Genomic DNA, 19589 nt, shown 5'->3' on the forward strand with positions numbered 1-19589 from the left:
CTAAAGGTGCGTACAGATATACGCGCTATAGAACATGAGCAAGTCACTTTTAATCAGCTGACTATATCTGTATTTTACAGAAACAGTAAGATACAGATATAAGAAGCTTGGCATCAGCTGATTAAAAGTGAATTGCTCATGTTCGCGGCGCGTATATCTGTACGCACCTTTAGATGATTCACATTGATTCGCGATAAGGGTAACAATTACATTCCTTATCTGAACTTGAAATAATTGTAAACATATATCATAGAATAATGTTAAATGGTAGGAAAAGATAAATAAAAGAGGATGTAATATTCTTGAGGATGCAAATGACAAGATATAATAAATATAACTAGTAGTTCTGTGAACAGTAGACCTCACGCAGTTTTCTCATCCACAAGTATCTGATGTCACCTGTTCTAGTTGATTCAGTTGAATCACAATTCACAGTTGAATCATAATATAACTCTTAAAATGTTATTCGTTTTCTCCAAGATCAAAAACTCACTTATGTTAATAAAATCAGTTCACGTTTGAATTTGTATCCCATGATGATTTATCCAGTTTCGTGATAATCTTTCCATCTGATAAAAATATTTCTCAACTATTTTAAAATTAATTTTTACCAATCAAAAATATTATAATTTCTTCGTCATTATTCAGTTCATTTGATCATTTTTTATCTTATTTTCAATCACCTATTAAATTTGTTTTTCCTCCACCTACTGTCTAAAGTACTTACTTAACTCCCTGGAACATAATACTAAAGTGTCACTTTTTCGCTCTTGGCAGTAAAAACCATAAAAACTCCCAAGGGAGGAAAAGTAACTCCATTTAAATAACATGGGAAGCATCTCTATTTTAAAATAGTTATTTGTATATCTAGAGTGAATACGACTTTTTCTCCCTGTGGGAAAAAATTTGAAGCCCGAGGCGAAGCCGAGGGCAATAATTTTCCTGAGGGAGAAAAAGTTTTTTTCGCTCATGATGTACACAACATTTTTCCTCCATCTACATTTTTTTATAGAAACTGCAAATAAAATCATTCTATTAACTTACGTATTGGTGACAATGTTTCCTAACAACATAACCTACAATGTAAAACCTAAAAACCACAAACCACTCTCTGTCTCACACAGCACCGTTTCGCGCATGCGTTAGCAATGGGTTTTTCCCGTTCCATCCAGTCAGATCTTTGAATGTAACGTTCTTTGTGATGATGGTTACCGAGCACTGTAACTGGAGCCAATCGTCATTCTATTTGATGAAGATAATCCAATGATGATTTATCATTAAATTCAATATAATAATCAATATTATCATTTTATTTAATAAAAGAAAGAGTACTTTTGAAAAATATAATTAATAAAATATAACAGTTGTTATTTAACTGATGTTAAAAAACACTATAACTAAGTCAGCATATTGTCATTTCAAAACAAAAACCGAACCCTCAACCTCCTCTTTTACATTTCTAACATCAATAAACATAACTTTTTGAAAAACCTCTAATCCCTTCCAGCATATTGCAATTTCAAAGCAAAATCCTAACCTATCTTTCCACCTTTGAAATATTAAAAAGCATAATTCTACCTGGACCCTAGCCCTTTCTAGCATATTGCCATTTTAAAGCAAAAACCTAACCTAACCTTATGGAACATTATTAAATATAATCCAAAAAAACCTAACCACTAACCCCTAACCCCTTCACATTTAATAATTTAGATTTCAAAGCAAAATCCCAACCCCCTAACCTATCCTTTCACATTTGAAACATCAAAAAACATAACTCTAACTGCACCCTAGCCCCTTCTAGCATATTGCAATTTTAAAGCAAAAACCTAACCTATCCTAATAAAACATTATTAAATATAACCTAAATAAAAACTAACCCCTAACTCTTTCACATTTGTTGAACGATAGACAAGGATAGCAACACCATTGCAAATCGTTCACTACCATTATAACGTGGACCTCACTGAAGATACTCAAAGAATACTTTTGAATAACTATGTTATAACTGTGACTGTAGCTGGCCGTTACTCTGTTTCTGAGACAAAGAGAAGCTGCTTAAAAACCTGTCGGCTGATTGGCACTGCCGATTGCGCTATCTATCGGCAAAAGTTGTGACAATTATATCAGCTGAGCGGCTACCAAAAATGGCTGACTCCAGATCACGCGTTTCAGATTTGAATTGCAGATCAAAAATTTTTGTTGGCTGGTATTTTGACTTGAATAAAATATTTTTAAAATTGTACAAATATTTTTTTATATTCCATGCTATTCAAAATACCAGCCAAAGAATATTCCTTATTAACTAATCAAATTTGAAATGGTAACTTAATCATAGTTGTAGATGTGGCGGCCATTGTTGTTACAACTTTTGCCGACAGGTAGCGCATAGCGCAGTCGGCGGAGAACTATGATTACAAGCCAGCCCAGCTGTTTACTTTATAGATTATGTTGTAACACATTGTTTGGTCACGTACGTTTTTAAAAATTATTTTATTTGCAGTTTTTATAAAAATGTTGTGTACTATATCTAGAGTGAAAAGTACTGTTTTTTCTCCCTCAGGAAAACTGTTGCCCTCGGCTTCGCCTCGGCCTTCAAACTTTTCCCTCAGGGAGAAAAAACAGTACTTTTCACTCTAGACAAATAACTATTTCAAATGTGAGAATATTGATACTGATGGGCACGCATAAAAAATATTGAAACCCAACCTTATTGAGATAGATACGGCCAGACATCTGTGTAATGTAATGTAATGCATTCACTTGTCAGTTGCTTAATTATGAATAATTCTATAGTCTGATAGATCCTATCTTCAAAGTAGATGATATATATATAGTGATATGGAGTGGTATGGAGGAATACTTTTTCGTTTCATATTATCCTTAAAATGCAAAATTTCAAAAAATCTTGTGTATACATCGACGCACAGTTGGAAAAGGAATATTCCTGCCAAATCTCATCGAATTCTATCAGAGCGTTTGGCCGTAATCGCGTTACATACAGATAGACAAAAGCAAATCGAGTTGAAACATACGTGGTCGGCTTTCAATGCGCAATAGTTTGCAACACAGTAGTTGATAGGCAACTTTATATAAATTATCACAGTTTCCATAGTAAAAAAGTAATTTCCTTATATTTTACATGAAGCTATATACTTTACATTATGTAAATTTCAATTTCAAAGCTGATTTACTATGTCACTGATAGTTTGAAAAATAGTTTTCTATCCAAATCAGTATTCCATACGTATATGTCACTGTCTAGTGAATGTCATTATTCACGCGCATGAACGCTTTCTGATTTCGGTGAAAACAGGCACATACATATTATCTGATTAGTAAAAGCTGCTAAACTTGTTTATTTCCAACTCATTCTTGCAAATGGAATCAACTTTCAATATACAGGTGAACTGTTATTGATTTATTATGTTATTCCAACAAAAATACTGGAGAATACTAGATTAGCTGGATCGACTAGATTCCTATTCCCAAAACGGAGGACTGATAAAAATAGGAAACCAACCCAAAGTGCAACCATCCAAATAGTTAGAAAGATTGACATGTAGTGGTATCCTTCCATAAACATTTGAATGATTTGATTTGAACATTCTGCAATATCTAATGATTGTTTAAACTATTATATGCTCTTGAATACAGTGGAGTTTTCTTTTCAGGTATCATCTACAAAATCGTAATAGTTGGTGCAAAGGACTTAGAACATTGAAATGATTAGGAAAACCCCTTTTCCTTCTTCATTGTAAACAATAGTTGAATTTTATTTGTAATCTCAATAACGAGATTCTACTTCGCTTTCCACTGTAAAAATATTAACATTAACAATTGGACAAATAGGATTTGTTGGAAGATTCCTACACAATATCAGCGGATCAGGGTTTTCAGGCTATCTGACTGCTTCAATTGAAAATGATTCTCTTCTTCCAAATAAGTAGACTTATTATGGATACAGACTCTCACCAAATTTGGAAAAGGTTGTGGGAAGTCTATTGACTAAACCGACATTAAATAGAGATTATCATCTTGAAAAACAGATGGTCGGTAGGTACCGTATAAAATGAACAACCGTTTAATGTATTGGCAAATATCAATTACACAGGAGTAATTAATTATGCTAGAGAAATAATAAATTATGCTAATCGAACGATCGATTGAGTATTGCTGCGGTATCTTTGAAATTAGCATTCAAATAATAAATTCAACCCGTGCACACGTTTTTACCCACGTTAATTATTAATTTTAATTGAGAGTTATCTTCTATAAATTATCAATAGGGAGGCTTTGTCCTGACACTGACTCCCTCATCAACGTAGTGCTGCAACTACAAAGCTAAGGACTTTGTAAACTTTTGAAGACACATTCTTTAAGTAAGGTACATGGTTTTCTTGATAGAAATTCATACTTTGTATTTTGGTGATTTCAGTATAAAGAAATAACTCATTAAAAAAATGCTGAAAAGTGGAAAATTGACAAGTTCCTCAAGAACAAAATTATCATTGTCTGTTTCAGCTTCAGTGAGCATTCATGTGATAATACGGTCATCCTTTCAAGAGACACTCAGTATATAGGTGAAAGTTGAACAACCAACATCAGTATGAATTTGAGATTTACGTAGGCCTACATCAGCTATACAGCTACGAACGGGTAAGGTAGTGGGTCAAGTACCTAACGCTTCAAGGGACAACTAGTGGGTTTCAAGAGGAAGACAATTGTTTTTTGATAAGGGGCGTAGGAGTGATCAAATAATATATACGCAAGTGGGAGGACCACCATTTAAATGAACAATTGTCTCTTACCAGTAATTACATAGTGCAACAGTGCCCATAACAAGAATTTGATTCTCAAAAAATTAAAATGATCAATTAAAATGATTTTGAAGGAGTGCCTTCGTACATCTATTCACTAGACACGCGCTGTAGTCATGAAACAACCATAAAAAATGTATTGTAAATGCAAACTTATCGAATATTTTGATTGTTTTTGGATGCTTCACTAGAATCAATGCACGAATGGTTAATTTTCTCAAGAACAATAGGCCCGAATTCAATCCCATCTCACATACGCATGGGACTTTTATGATTTTACTTCATACCTGTCAATAGCTTCTCAATCCATACAAGATGAACTGTTAGAAATTGGAAGTACTTTAATAAATAACTTTGAAAGAACGTATTTGCCACTCATTTGATTTGATGTAACTTAATATAAAAAACCCAGTTTGATATATTTCCAAAGCAAAAGCTACTAGCTTTTCAAAATAAAGTTATTAATTACTAAAACTCTACGAGTACATTTTCTATTGAGAGCTCAGAGAATATTTTGATTTTGGGAAAAAATATTATTGATATGGATTTCAAGTTTATGATGTATGCTGTAGTCTATAGTCAATTCTAGAGCGTTTAGATTTTCCTCTAAATTATTGGGCGTTGAGTAATTATTTTTATTGGCCAAATAAATGGCAAATACAGGAGAGAATTGATGAGATACAATATGTAAGTAGTAAAATAGCGATGATGATTTATGGACTACTATCTTCAACTGTCTATAATCAGATTCTTTTATGATGAAATATCATGAAATTGGCACAGAACTAAATTTATAATCCAACGATAATAGCTGTCAACATGGACATTTTCCGGTTCAACATGAAGCTAATAGATTTATCTGTAACAGCTCAGTGACAAGTAATAAATTCAACGCGGACGAGACCTCATGAAAAATAGTTCTTGGCTATTTGAATGAGCTGCGGTTCGCTGGAGATTTGGTAGTTGGCCAAGTCGCTAAAATTGTTGCATTGATATTTTATAGACATAATACTATCAGGAGAGAGTTCATTAATAACCTGACAGTTTGGCAAAGAGCTACTACAGTTGAGTAATGATTGGATCCTACTAGTTACAGTGAAAGATGTCCGATGATTAACTCATTTCATGAACTTTGAATTGATTGAATTGGACTCAATCAGGACCAGATTCCTGAGCATCATGAGTTGAACACATTGGAAGGCTCACAGTGGAAATCTTCTACAGAAAAACAAGAAGTTGTGGTTCAATAGCGAACCCCAAGGATCCAATTTTCAACTTTATATCCTCATATCGTATGAAATATTATGTAATCATTATGGTAGAAGATAAATGATACTGAGAGGTATAAAAACAATCTTCTATGAATCTATCAGAAAAATGTTGAGAGTAAATAGATAATTTAATCCGGACAGTATTTGTCCAAGTAACTATTGAATTCAAATCATGATCATAATTATTGGAATATCAGACGATTTCTCAAAGTAGTCTACAATCAGTAACTTGTGAGAAAGTGTCATTTCTGTGAAAAAGTAGAAATGCCCAAGCAAGAAATAGTTTGTAAGGATTTAATTATTTTATTTTCACCAATAACTAATTTATTGCTCAATGGAGAATACAGAGTGTGACATATAATGGGATACATTAAAACTCAGCAACAAATAAACAACTAAAAACAATTTAGCAATAAACATTTAGCCGTACAAACAACCATATAGACGTTCTGCAATACAAACAGGAAAATCATCTCAATAATGATTTTATGAGCCACTCAATGCAAAAGATACCTGTACCTTGTACTATAACTTTAAAACCACCTTAACACATTAAGTAAGAGAGTAATGTTTGGATACTATTTATGTGCATGAGTCAGGCAATATTTGATTCATTTCAATATTGTTGTTCATATAGCAAACGACCGTTATTTATTGCATGTGGGTATTACATCAAGATTTGGTGTTTGAATCCAGCTTACTTTGTATTCGAATGGATTTTAGAGATTAGGAAACGTTTATCTTCATCATTCCTGTAATTTTATGGCAATGATGATGTAAAACACATCATTATCGATGAAAAATAGAGATCCTCATATAACACTTGCACACATTCCGATCCAATAATAGGGCCTATCTCATTTGTAGTGCTTTGCTACCAAATCTGAACAACAATAGCTCCAAATAATTTGGTAGCAGTCAGATTATATGGTAGCACAATAGTCTCCTCACACGCTGCCACGACATGAAAATTAATGCACTTATAGCTTGGTACTATTGTATGAGTTTTAGATGTTTCAAGATTCTTATTTATTATTGATAACGAATATGATCTTCAAATTTCAATAAATATCCACAGATATCACGATTTTTTATAATTTTACTAGAATGTAGAATTTGGCATAGTACTACTTCGTGAAGATTATATAAAACGACGAAGATCTGCAAACAAAACTGATTATTCAATAGAGTTCTTAGATCTCAACCTGAAAATTTCAAGTCAATCAAATTTACTGGAAAAATTCAACTAGCCACCTTCGACATTGACTCTTGGAACTGAAGCTAATTCCGACCGTAACCTTCCCAAAATAAGTTGATTCTGTATTCAATTGGCGCATTGACGTCATTACAGATCAGGCTGAGTTGTTTTTCCTGCAAAAACTAACAAACTATTGGATCTCTCAATTGGTGCAAGAAGTCTGACCACTGCCAAACAAATGGAGAACCGACTCCGAAACCCAATTTCATCGTTGAATGAAAAGCTGCCGTTTTGTATGAGTAGAGTATAAACACCCAATAGAGAAAGAATAAATAAATAAATCAATCCAGTAGTTGGCAAGCACCATCAAATGGGTTGTACCATCTTCACTTCACAACTGAGAAGATTTGAAAATTGCATTGGAAAGTTTATGAAGCTTACAAGAAATATCATAGTTTAAATGACTTTGGAAAAAATATATTATATAAAAATAGATTATTATAATATCAATAAATACTAATCTAATAGAAATCTCTCATTGCTTTGAAGCTACTCACCAAAAAAGAGAGTATTCTAATGAGGATTATAGCAACAGCACTCACCTGGAAAAAAGACAAGACAAAATTCAAACCATTGATCATGAATCAGAGTATCGAAATATCTATCCTACATATAAGATACAAAAGTAACACGTATAATTCAGATATAATACATGATTATATTGTTTTTTTTTCTTTAGGGCTACTCTTGAATATAAATAAAAATTATAAATTCAAGTACCCTTTTAAAATATTGTTCAATGTAATTTTATTTACAGTATTATAACTTAAAATAATAATAATCTCGTTAGTCTTGAAAATTTCTATTGAAATTTTGTTCGTCGAAAGAGCAGTTCTGGAATTGTGTGGAAACCATTGGATGTTCAGTTGGAAGTCGAATTTTCACACTGGTTACGATTCAATTTATCTTTTAAATAAATGCCTCTGGTGATGCTTTCTGGAATGTTCTGAATGATTTCGAATTCAAAGATACCATGAATATACCATTATTAATTGAGACATATTTTATTTATTCTTCGTTTAGAATAAAGTACACATCGGGGGAGAAAAACTAAGGATACCTTGTACTATTTCCTCCCAAATTTAGGTAACATTATTAAAGGCCTTACTCCCTCACTAATATCTGTCAGTGCTTGGAAATCAATTCAACAGTAATAAATTCTCCATATGATTTATTCTTTATTGTATAGTAAAGTCAACATTAGTTATCATATTGAATAATACCATAGAGAAACAATAGCATAAGAGTTATGCTATCGTTTCTCTATGATAATACTCACAGGGAAACTTAAGTTTTTTACGAGAGAGTTGGGTGGGTTGTAAAAGTTGGGTGATTAATATTGTAATATTGTTTTAGGTAATATTTCGATTATTATCAGTTACTCTAAATAAATATTGTGAACATCATTATGAAAATATTCACCACATTCATACCAATTTATAAATATAAAAATTTGAATAACAAAATGAGCGGAATATATTTACAACTTTCGACTAAGAATTTTACGTGCAGAACTTAAAGCGAATATTATATTGGATCAAAGCAATAATTGTGAAAGTCATTGAAATCTGAGTGAATGACAGGGTTGCTAGTGTAGTGGAAGAAAACCGAATGAACAAGTAGTTCGCACTTGAAAACTACATAGTTGATCAATAGTGGAATTCAGAGTGGAGCAGTGAAAGGCAGCTGAATGAACAATCTGATTGAAGTGAGTCAGTGAGCAGAGTTATTCACCAACTACATACAGTTTGGTGTTATAGTAAGCGGCACAGTTTAATAGGACTGGGTTGCACGGGCAGTTGGGCCAGAAAAAGGGGCAACTTGTCAGTGCTTAGAATGTTCTGATTTCGATTGACACAAATTATAAATTTTATTACAACACATTTAATATTGTTCTAAGCTATAACTCTTATATAATGTCGAGCATGTATTATTGTTACAATTAATTATATGCACTGTTGCTGAAATCAATTTCAATCAATACATCAGAATAAACTTAGATCAAATGAATCCATCAACCATTGTTGTGAATTCAACCATTCAAGTGAATTCAGATTAATGAGAATTGAATTTAAAGAATATACAGGATAGAAGATCAGATACAAACTACATATGCAAATATAATATAATATTTGAAATATTTTCAAATGCATGTTATCAAAAATCGAAGTTTCCCTTGTTTATATTGTTCTTACTTTCCATCACATCTACTCCTCTCTCTCGCCCCTCCTATAACTCCTCATGTATCCTAAAAACTCCTCTTGTATCCTAATAGCTCTTCTTTTCATACAATTTCTGCTCGTTTACACTTGCTTAGCTTTGCCCATTTTATTCTTCTTATTCTGCATTTCATCTTTTTCACACATTTCTTCTTGTTTTACCCTCCTCTTCAAAGGATGAGCAGAAGAGAGGAAGATGAATAAGTAGGTATATTCCTTCTATAGGTAATTTACTTTACGTATCAGTGCAGTGTGAACTGAACATTGTTATTTCCCAGTTTTTTAAGCATTCAAGAGTAAAGAGTCATCTATAGAGTTGAAATTAAAAATTGATTTACTTGCGACACACTCTCAAATTGAAATGAAACTTGAAAATCAACAAGATTTAATGGAATCGTGAGTAAATCTCTCTACTTGTTCTTCATATACGTTCCATCAAAATTAAGATTTCGGTTCTTTTGATGGGTAGAGAATCAGACATTCAACGTTCATTTCTCACAGCATTCTAAAGTTGAAGTAACTTGAATGGCAGTTCCAAATTAATGTTTTCATTATGTAACAAATAAATTAAATCCTGACGTTACAATTAGATGCGCACTGCAATCATATAGGAGCTTGTAATATTTGCAAAAATTGGCAAGGGATCTGTTAGTCTCAGAAAAATAATTTTGTGTACCTTCATCTATTAGAGGTTATATCAACTCTTCAACTAATTATTATGCATATTTTACGAGATTACTAATAATTTATTTAGCACGAAAAGTATGTCAAAAGAGTAGAATGCAAGGAGAATCTAATATAGAATACAATTATTGGTATTATTATCGATATCTCGTATTATAGTCCAGTGAAATTTTTTCTTCAAATTTCTCTCATTTTTGAAAAATCATAACTCATTACTCATTGGAGATAGAGAGTTCCGAATGATTTCATTTTATTCAGAATTTTATAATCTAAAAAAAGCAAGAGCAAATTTTTCTTTCCGATTACGAGATTAAGCAGAAATAGCTGAAAACTGGAAAATGAGCCAAAAATACGAGGTTTTTGGGCCACCCTGTATCATATAGCACAAGGAAATTTTGCATGAAGAAATTGGTTCTGGACTTCTCTTATGTATCCAAATGATATATTAAAAAATCAGAACTACAATATTAATTGCATGCACCAATGTATATAGTGACTGGACTATTATTGGTACTATTTTAATATTATAGGTATTATTATTTCATTCGATATGGTTCAATGAATGGAACATCATTTGTTAATGGATGTGACACTTTTTTATTACGATATGCTACACTCAGAATAATGTCGATGGTTGTATGTGTAATGTAATAATTTGAGTGTAAAGGCATTGATGTCTTTAACTGAGGCTATGAATAGCAATTCATATGAATGCTAGCCAAACCGACAATCTCATTAGTTGTTAAATCAACTACTATCACAGAACTCTGTCCAATTATTGTAAAAAGCAAGAATAATTATTATCAACAAATACGATCAAGAGGTCAAATCTCTAAGGTAGCTAACAAATTCTATTAACATTCGTATTTATCTGATGTTTTCCGATGAAGTCGCTATCAATTTGACTGGAGTGCGGTTGAATACAAATCCCAGGGTCGGGAGCGATCCGTATGCAAATGGGAATGAATTGTCCGATACTTGCGGCGACAAAATATCCAACTGGAAATCCAACTGTGAACGGTCACGCACTAAACTAATGCCGCCAGGCAGATACCAGACAACTATGTATAAAATAGTTTCGACTGACCTACTCATTTGAATCAGCACGCAACCAAGTTTCAGATTTTTTCGTATTTCATTTTTCTACCCATTGTAATTATTATTATTCAACAGAGAATAATCCAATATCGGGGCACCGAGCTTCGCTCGTTATTTATCCTATTATATTAAGCGAGCAATTTCTGTATTTTTATATCTGGTTATTCATGTTCAACGGATCTCGAAAACGGCTATAACGATTTTCACGAAATTTGGAACATAGTAGGTTTATGATATAAAAATTCGATTGCATATAAGGTCTCATCCTTGGGAAAACTCGGTGAACGACATTAAAAGGATAATTCATCCTTGGCTGAAACAGCTGTGGATAGTAAAACAGTGAGTGAGCGAGTGAGTATGTGAAAAATCAAAATATCGCATCCCCGAAATTCATAAGATGACATGTAGCCAGCTGTGAAATATAAACACGATCATTTTAGAGAATTGTGTTATGTTTATCAATAAATAAAAATAACAAACGAAGCTCGGTGCCCCGATATTCTATTGATAAACAGAACACAATTCTTCAAAATGATTGGGGAAGGAAGGACTAACAGGCACAGCCCAAAACTGTTTCTTCCCCGAATTTTGATTTATACACTATGAATGGTCCAAAAAGTAGGTTATGTTTCATACACTTGAATTCAGGTTCAATTTTCAGTTCTAATATTTGAAAACAGAAAAGTTATAATTTAGATTGTTTACAAACCAAGTTGAATAACACTCACTAATCACTTAAAACTGTAAAATAATGATTAACTTTGAATATTATGATATACTCTAATTTAGAATGATATACCATGTCATGTCAACATTTTGATCGAGTCTATTAAAATTTCTAGATAATATTTCTCGCGAGATACGGTATGTTGATTGATTACACAGCTGATCTCCCACACAGGCACACGCATCTTCTGTCATCGACAGACGACGAAATTATCATCTGTTTTTCCAAGAATGAATTATTATTATCCTTTGCATGTCCTTCAGCGAGTTTTCCCAGGGATGAGACCTAGTGCAATCTAATTTGTATATCATAAACCTACAATGTTCCAAATTTCGTGAAAATCGTTAGAGCCGTTTTCGAGATACGTTGGACATACATAACCAAATAACCAAATATCCAGATAACCATATACAGAAATTGCTCGCTTAATATAATAGGATTTTATAATACACCTGGCGAGTTGGCAACATCTATGGGTGCGGGAAACCCATCACTCTCTGTATGAGAGAAAATAATCACTCTCATTTTCCATCGGACTATTTTCGTGCAGTTCACTATAGTATTATCTCGCACTAGCATTCACAATACGTCCTTATAAATTCTATTAGATTAAACCAATGTCCCTAGGATACATATGAATACCTAGAATGTATTTTAGGTACCTACATAGGATTGAACCAACATTAGTAGACAAAGTTTGTCTACTAACTTTTGGATTGAACATAATTTGGCAAACATATGGTGAGATCATGTGTTTGTCAACTTCCATTCAATCTGATAGAATTCATGAGGACGGCAAAAAATCGTACGTTCAAAAATCGATGTTTATGCAACTAGTTGATGGTCTCATATCCTTAAAAGTTTTCAGGAAACAATTAACCACAGTATAATCTCTCAAGATTTGTGATTGTGCAACGATTCTGTTTGATTGATGATGGTGCACAATTATTCTGTTTTCAGCAAACTTACTTGGCAGATTTGGGCACCTTGGCGATGGTGAGGTCGCCGATTATAGGCTCAGCGGATATGGCCAGCCGCTTGGTGCGCAGACGCTTGGTGGGGTCCCACTCTGGCTCCTCCTCGCCATTGTGGAGTCCCAACACCAGCTGCTGGGTGATGGGTCGCACTACCTGTCTGAACTTGTCGATCTCGTTGCGCAAATGTCGCACTGTCGCCTCACGCTCGTCCAGCTGTCGCTCGAGATACGCGATTGTCTCCTCGCGACGTCGCAGCTCTTCGTCGCGTTCGCACAGGCGACGCTCCAACTCGCGCAGCGCGTTCATTGTCGCACTCACCAGCCAAACAGTCGCAAGTCAATAATGTTTCACAAGTTATTAGAGCGAGGTTCACCGCACCGCCTACACCTCACTGTACATCACACATGTGAGGGACACTTCAGCTCAATCTGTTCAGTTGCCTAAGATTAGACTATGAATTAAATGATGAATTTGTTAATGAACTGGTTAATATTTATATATTCGGCCCTGCGTGTGTATTGGAATTTACACATATCCAAAACTCTCTACAGGAGAAAATGCTTAGGTAAAACTGATTTTAGACCTTAGATGTTCAACAATGTGATTACAACGAAGGATAGAATCGAGTCGATGTGAGGAAGATATCAAAGATGACGTTTCAAGATTGACGGGACCAGAAACTTGGAGTGAACCAATTTACACACTATTGAGAACAAAGTCTGGTTAATAGGAAGATAAATTTGAGACTGGGAACATGGAGTGAACCACTGTACGCTGTACGCTAAGAGAGCTCGATAGATAAACTTAATGTCTGGAATGGTTACTTATGAAAAACTAAAAACCGTTCTTGCTGGACAAGGAATTGAAAAGACTAGATATTGGTATGGAACAAGCTTGCCTGTTCTTTTGCTACTAAAATGGAATCTCATTCCAAATCTTGCACTAATCAATATCTATACAGATTCAAACGAAACTCATCAAATACGGTTTTCGTCAATACTTTTCTTTTAGAATTATTCTCCATTATTGAGATATGTGTGAATAATTATCGAGATTAATAATTATTAATCTAAATAAGACATTATTATTATTATTATTGAGAATGATTATTGATATATAAGTGTATAATTTGAGCTGATCTATTAACTAGAGGCTCCACCAACACCACTCTGCTGACTTCGGGATATCAAATATAAAACGAAATATGAGAATGAAGCACATTGCTTATTGGCAGGCACATTGCTGTGATATGGCTGCCGGCAACAGGTAATTATAGAATTTTCAAGTACATCGTGATAAGCCAAAGTCAAAACAATTATAGGTGAGAATACAAGACTTTGTGCTTGGTTACTCAAATTACCCTATTCATTGTAATGCACTAAGTACCTCCGTTATTGATGCTATGCCATCACTTGGCATCACAATGCTGTAAAAGTGTCTGAATGAAAAGGAGATATGACATTTTAAAACGAATTTCTAAGCTGAAATGTTGCTGGTGGATTTTGTTCGAATGGGTGATTATCTTAAAATAGGATTTTACTACAATAGGCTAATAATATTATTCTATTCGAACTTTTGAAGATTTTCAAAATCTTCTTGAAGGCACTTTCAAATGATTCAGAATTAAGAATAAATAAATGAAGGTTGAAATTATGTATTTCCCTTTTTATTGCATTCGCAAATAATCACATTTGGAATTTACAGGATGTAAAGTTCACTACTGTACACTCAGGGAGTGATGAATAACGAATTTCTTTATTACGTGATGCTACAATGATCAGATGCCAATAACTTTTATGAGAATTTTTAAAATGATAATCAAATTATACCGTTTAATCTCAACATACAATTTTTATTCTTACATTTACGGGTACAATTATTCAAACTCCTAATTTCAACTGATATTTTTCAAAATTGGAAATAATTATCCTTTCCATCATCATCCCAAATTCTATTGTGATTTGTGAAAACGAAACGGATTCAGCACTCCAACAACAAACAGCCTCGCCTTACAACAACGTATGATAATTTCATACATCCATTTCATCACCTGACCTAACAACACTTTTTTCTCCATTATGATTAATTGATAATTACAGAGTTGAACAACCTTGCAAGTGGGCTGGAGGCTGGACCATAGCGGCAGGCAGCTGACGCCTATGCCTTGTATCTCGCAGCAAGCACCAATATTGCTGTTTGCTGCTTGGATCAAAACCACAATCAAACAACAGTAATCACAGTTGCCTTCCCAAATATTGAGGCTAGATTTCTTATCGACCAACAAACCTAGCACTAGCACAACAATACTAACAAAATCTTCAAACAACCTTCCCTTCTAACAAACGTCGACGGAAGTGAGATGAGACAACTAATTTGTTCCAGGAAACTACAATTTTTTTTTGGGGGGGGGGGGGGGAAGAGAAATGGAGTCTCCGCAGTTTTAGTCTCCTCATAACTGGCTAAAATTAGTTGCTTACTGGAAAAAAGCCTGGAACGCTATTTTTGAAAATAATCAAGGATTTTATAACTGAAATTGCAAATTGTTTTGGTAAGCGTGATGCCCGAGTGAGCTACAGGTTTGTTGAACGGATGATGTTTGAGATGATGATGGTGATGAGAGATGAAAAAATCAACATTAGATGAGCTCCGGTAGACGATTTTCACTTAAAAATGATTTAGCATAGCTGTTTTTAAAAATGGATTCTTCATTCCTAAATCTGCACGATGAAACAGGCAAGTAATTTCATGGGATTGTCTCCACCGGTACTAAATATAGGGTAATACTAGTTACTTATTGTTTCATATATTATATCACAGATATACTATTCTTGGAGCAACTATTGTTTCGTATGTACTATTGTAAGATATTTAATGTCTTTCCGAAGTGTTGATAATGGGCTATTGTGGAACACATTCCCGCTCTTCTGTAAATGTGAATTTATAACATTTTGAAATAATTGAATTTTAGCCTTGTCATTTTCTGTACCTAATTGAAAACATTGATATTTGGCTCTTGTTCGTGGTACGACATTTTAGAAACTATGTGATCTCAAATTACCGGAATGTTTCGAAAGTCATCAATCAAATGTGGTAGAGTGAGAAAAGTCCAAGGTAAAAGATAATGTGGTTTACTAGTACACCACTTAATAGCTCGCCAAACATGAAACAAGTGTGTGGTTGCGTTGCGAAGAAATTATTGCTATTTTACGATAACTATTTCATTCATGGAAATATTTTATGAATCAAATCAAATACAATCAAGAGGTGGAAAGAATTTCAGAATATTTATTGAAAAATGAAAGTAACCATACAAAAGTTTTTTTCAAAATTTCAAGCTGCTATAATTTACATCCGTACATTATAATTTATAATATGTATATTGATAACCACCCTCAATAATTGCATTTTCTGAGAACATATCTCTGAATAGCAACTATTAGTAAATTGTTCCAATAACTTATAGGTTGTCGAAATACTTCGATTTTCAAGACTTCTAGAAATACCGAGGGGGATTTATCAATCAAATGTTTTGTTGAAACTGTCATTATTTGACTCATTTTTTTGTGAAAAAAATGTAGACTGTACATTTCCAATTAAATTAAATTACTAGTTTCATGTGATACTTTTCGATGTATCACATATCATCTAATTAAAATGTACCTATCTTATCAAACTAATAAGGTGACGAATGAATGTCACACTATGACTTATTTTCTGAATATCATTTCATCTAATTAGAATGTATCAATGGCCTAAGGCTTCTTACAGCAATTATTCGATACGAGATGCTAATCAACAAATCAAAGCAGAGTCATACAACTTTCGCAACACATCACTGACAAGTGGTCCACATCTTCTCTGAATCATGCAGATTGGAACGTACTGATCCAGCAGAGAAAAAAGAGCAAACCTTATCAATCGTGCATGTTCCAATCAGCCAGTGGACAGACTAATGAACTGGACGAATTTTACAGCTAGCAGATAATATAAATAAATGCAGCATAGCAGTCTGAGACTGGGGCGCAAGTTACAAACACAATTAAAATGGCAAACTAGTTGGGCAAGTTGTTGACATGCCAGGATGCCAGTCAGTGATTGGGGGTGTGAAGAGGCAAGGTTGTTATCTTAGTATTTGGACGGAACAAATATTGTAAAAGGGCCAACAAATAGGAATTTGATGAAATTGATTAATTGAAATCCAAAATAATTTCTTGATCTGACTGTGGAGAAGAATTGGATATCAAGTATTTAAATATTTTGAGTTTGAAATTTAACTGCAATAGATTTGAAATGTTTATTTATTACTAATGGAAAAAGGTTTCTGAGCTCATCAGCTCACATATGTCGCTGGAACGATGAACACCAAGAAAAAATTAGCGATGCAAAATGGAATAGTACTAGAATGCTATTTTATTTTATGATACTACAGTACTTTGTTCAATAGTTAAGAAATTACTTTGAACTTTTAAAACACAAGTATCTAACTCCATGAGCAGATTGTTTTTAAATAATGACAGTATGTCTATCCCGAATAAAAGTGAAATTTCTGTTATAAAATCCTGGAATAGTGAGGAGAGCAGAAAGCACAAGGTGTTTCCTGCATGTATAAAGTTTATAAATCACAACGTTTTATTGCATTTAAATAGTAAACCATAAGGTGATTGCGATACATTTTTAAGGTCAAAGTATTGAAGAACTAACTGATGAACAACAAACCCATCAATTTGGCAAATAAAATTAACTGATATTGAAATTGTACTTGTTTAAAGGTTGACGTACATTTCGGGAGTTCTTATAGATAAGTCAAGGATAAGTAAACTACCCGAGTGAATAGATGTTCGCGCATCTTCTATGTTGAAGATCTGGGAATGAAGCACTGTCTTATCAGTCTTAATTGAAGAGCAGGAAACATTTGTAATTCACGTTTGAAAAAGAAAGTGAAAATTTCTTGATTTCCTGGTTGAAAATTATAATAATTGTATAACACCAGCATAGACAGCTTGATTCAAAATTAGTTGAATTCTGTGTTTTTGACAAGAGCTTTGCCGCGCAATGTAAAGGTCACTAACCGAAAATTCTCTTTTCTATCTTTTTCTACAAAACTTTTCATCAGTTACTAAGTTTAGAGCCGGTGGGTCACGAAGATGACTTCTAAGCTTCTGAGAGCGTATTTTATTGATTTGACGACTACATTCATGGATACCGTAAACGTTAGATGTCTTGAAAACACAGACACACATAATAGTTTCACTATTTTTAAATTCACACCCGTCACATTGGAAACTGGTATAATGCTGAATTTTAATAGCAGTTATTTGTAGCCTAGACAGACTGACTATTAAATCTTCAGGCGTGTGTAGTCAACATCTTCAGGTTGCAACATTTTCCCCACAGAACTACTATAATGATTTGATTGCAAACTGCACAGGATTCACAGAAATAGACATAAATATCCGCTTTTTTCGACATTGGAGAATGAAATATATCACTTATTCATTAATATTTCCATCATATCGTTGGAAATTATTGAATTATCGAAAATCTGTAAAATTTTAAACTGTAAAATCTTTTAGAAATCCCTAATTCCGTTTGCATTTAACTTCATATTCTGAAAGCTAGTACCAATTTACTGAACACAGTTGATCTATTTGATCCAGTAAAATTCTTGTGGCTTGCGCCAAAAAACGATCCTCGAAGAAATATGAGAATAGAATTCAAAAGTAGGAGTCAACTGGATTGCTTTCAAAGTGAAGGTTTACCTGGAGATAAAGATTTATCTCGTAATAACGACTTCAATTTTTACCTTTTTGTGTAGTTGAGAAGTTGATATTGTGGTAATTATTCATATTGAATGAAAAAGACTAAGAAATTGTCAAAAACCACAGAATTTATTGATACTTAGAAAGACCGGTTTCGGTTATTACACCATTGTCAATCTCTGATAAACTATAAACTTCAATTTTTGAAATTTTGTGAAAATTGACGACCCATACCCATATTATACCAGGTGTTTCCTCCCTCAAGAAGATGTATAGGCTAAAAGGGCTACTTAAGAGCATAACACGTAAATCGATAGATTTCAAAGGATATTACAAGGTGAAGGTTACATCATTTCTATCTTATCATGTGAGAAAGCGGAGTTTACTAGACATTGCTGCATTACAGAATGGGAGTACGAGTATGAGTGCCATAAACGCTTCTATATTTAGAACGCCAAGTTATAATTAAATCTCATATTAAAAACAATAAAAAATACATTATTTCCACTGAATGAGAATTCTCACAAACTTGCCACCAGAGTACTATTTTTTCACAAAAGCATTCTAATATACGACACGAATCTGAAGTGAACGCGATCAGTGAGTATGCAAATCAAGTTCACCAACGAATCCATAGAAATGAAATTACTGTATATTAAATCGGTCTTTTCTCACGCAAGGAAATGGAAGAAAATTGTCCAGTACTTCTGTATTAAATTCAAAAGGAAGTAATTTTCCGCTAGGGTTTAATTTATCGGCCGAATGATTATAAAAATCAC

General features: G+C 33.4%; 1 protein-coding gene across 5 annotated transcripts in view; it reads right to left on the reverse strand.

Annotated features, from left to right (window-relative positions):
* The window catches only part of LOC111048384 (cGMP-dependent protein kinase, isozyme 2 forms cD4/T1/T3A/T3B), a 205891-nt gene that overhangs the window by 112143 nt on the left and 74159 nt on the right, over positions 1–19589 (reverse strand). The window contains exon 2 of one of the 5 annotated variants that reach the window (XM_039442437.1): positions 13044–13502. The exons of 3 other annotated variants lie outside the window; for them this stretch is intronic. In XM_039442437.1, coding sequence (XP_039298371.1) covers positions 13044–13357 — 314 coding nt within the window. In that variant the 5' untranslated portion in view covers positions 13358–13502. The remainder of the gene's footprint in view (positions 1–13043; positions 13503–19589) is intronic. One more of the 5 variants, XM_039442440.1, reaches the window with a different exon arrangement.

The sequence above is a fragment of the Nilaparvata lugens genome, chromosome 1 (genome assembly GCF_014356525.2).
Source record: "Nilaparvata lugens isolate BPH chromosome 1, ASM1435652v1, whole genome shotgun sequence".
Lineage (NCBI taxonomy): Eukaryota > Metazoa > Arthropoda > Insecta > Hemiptera > Delphacidae > Nilaparvata > Nilaparvata lugens.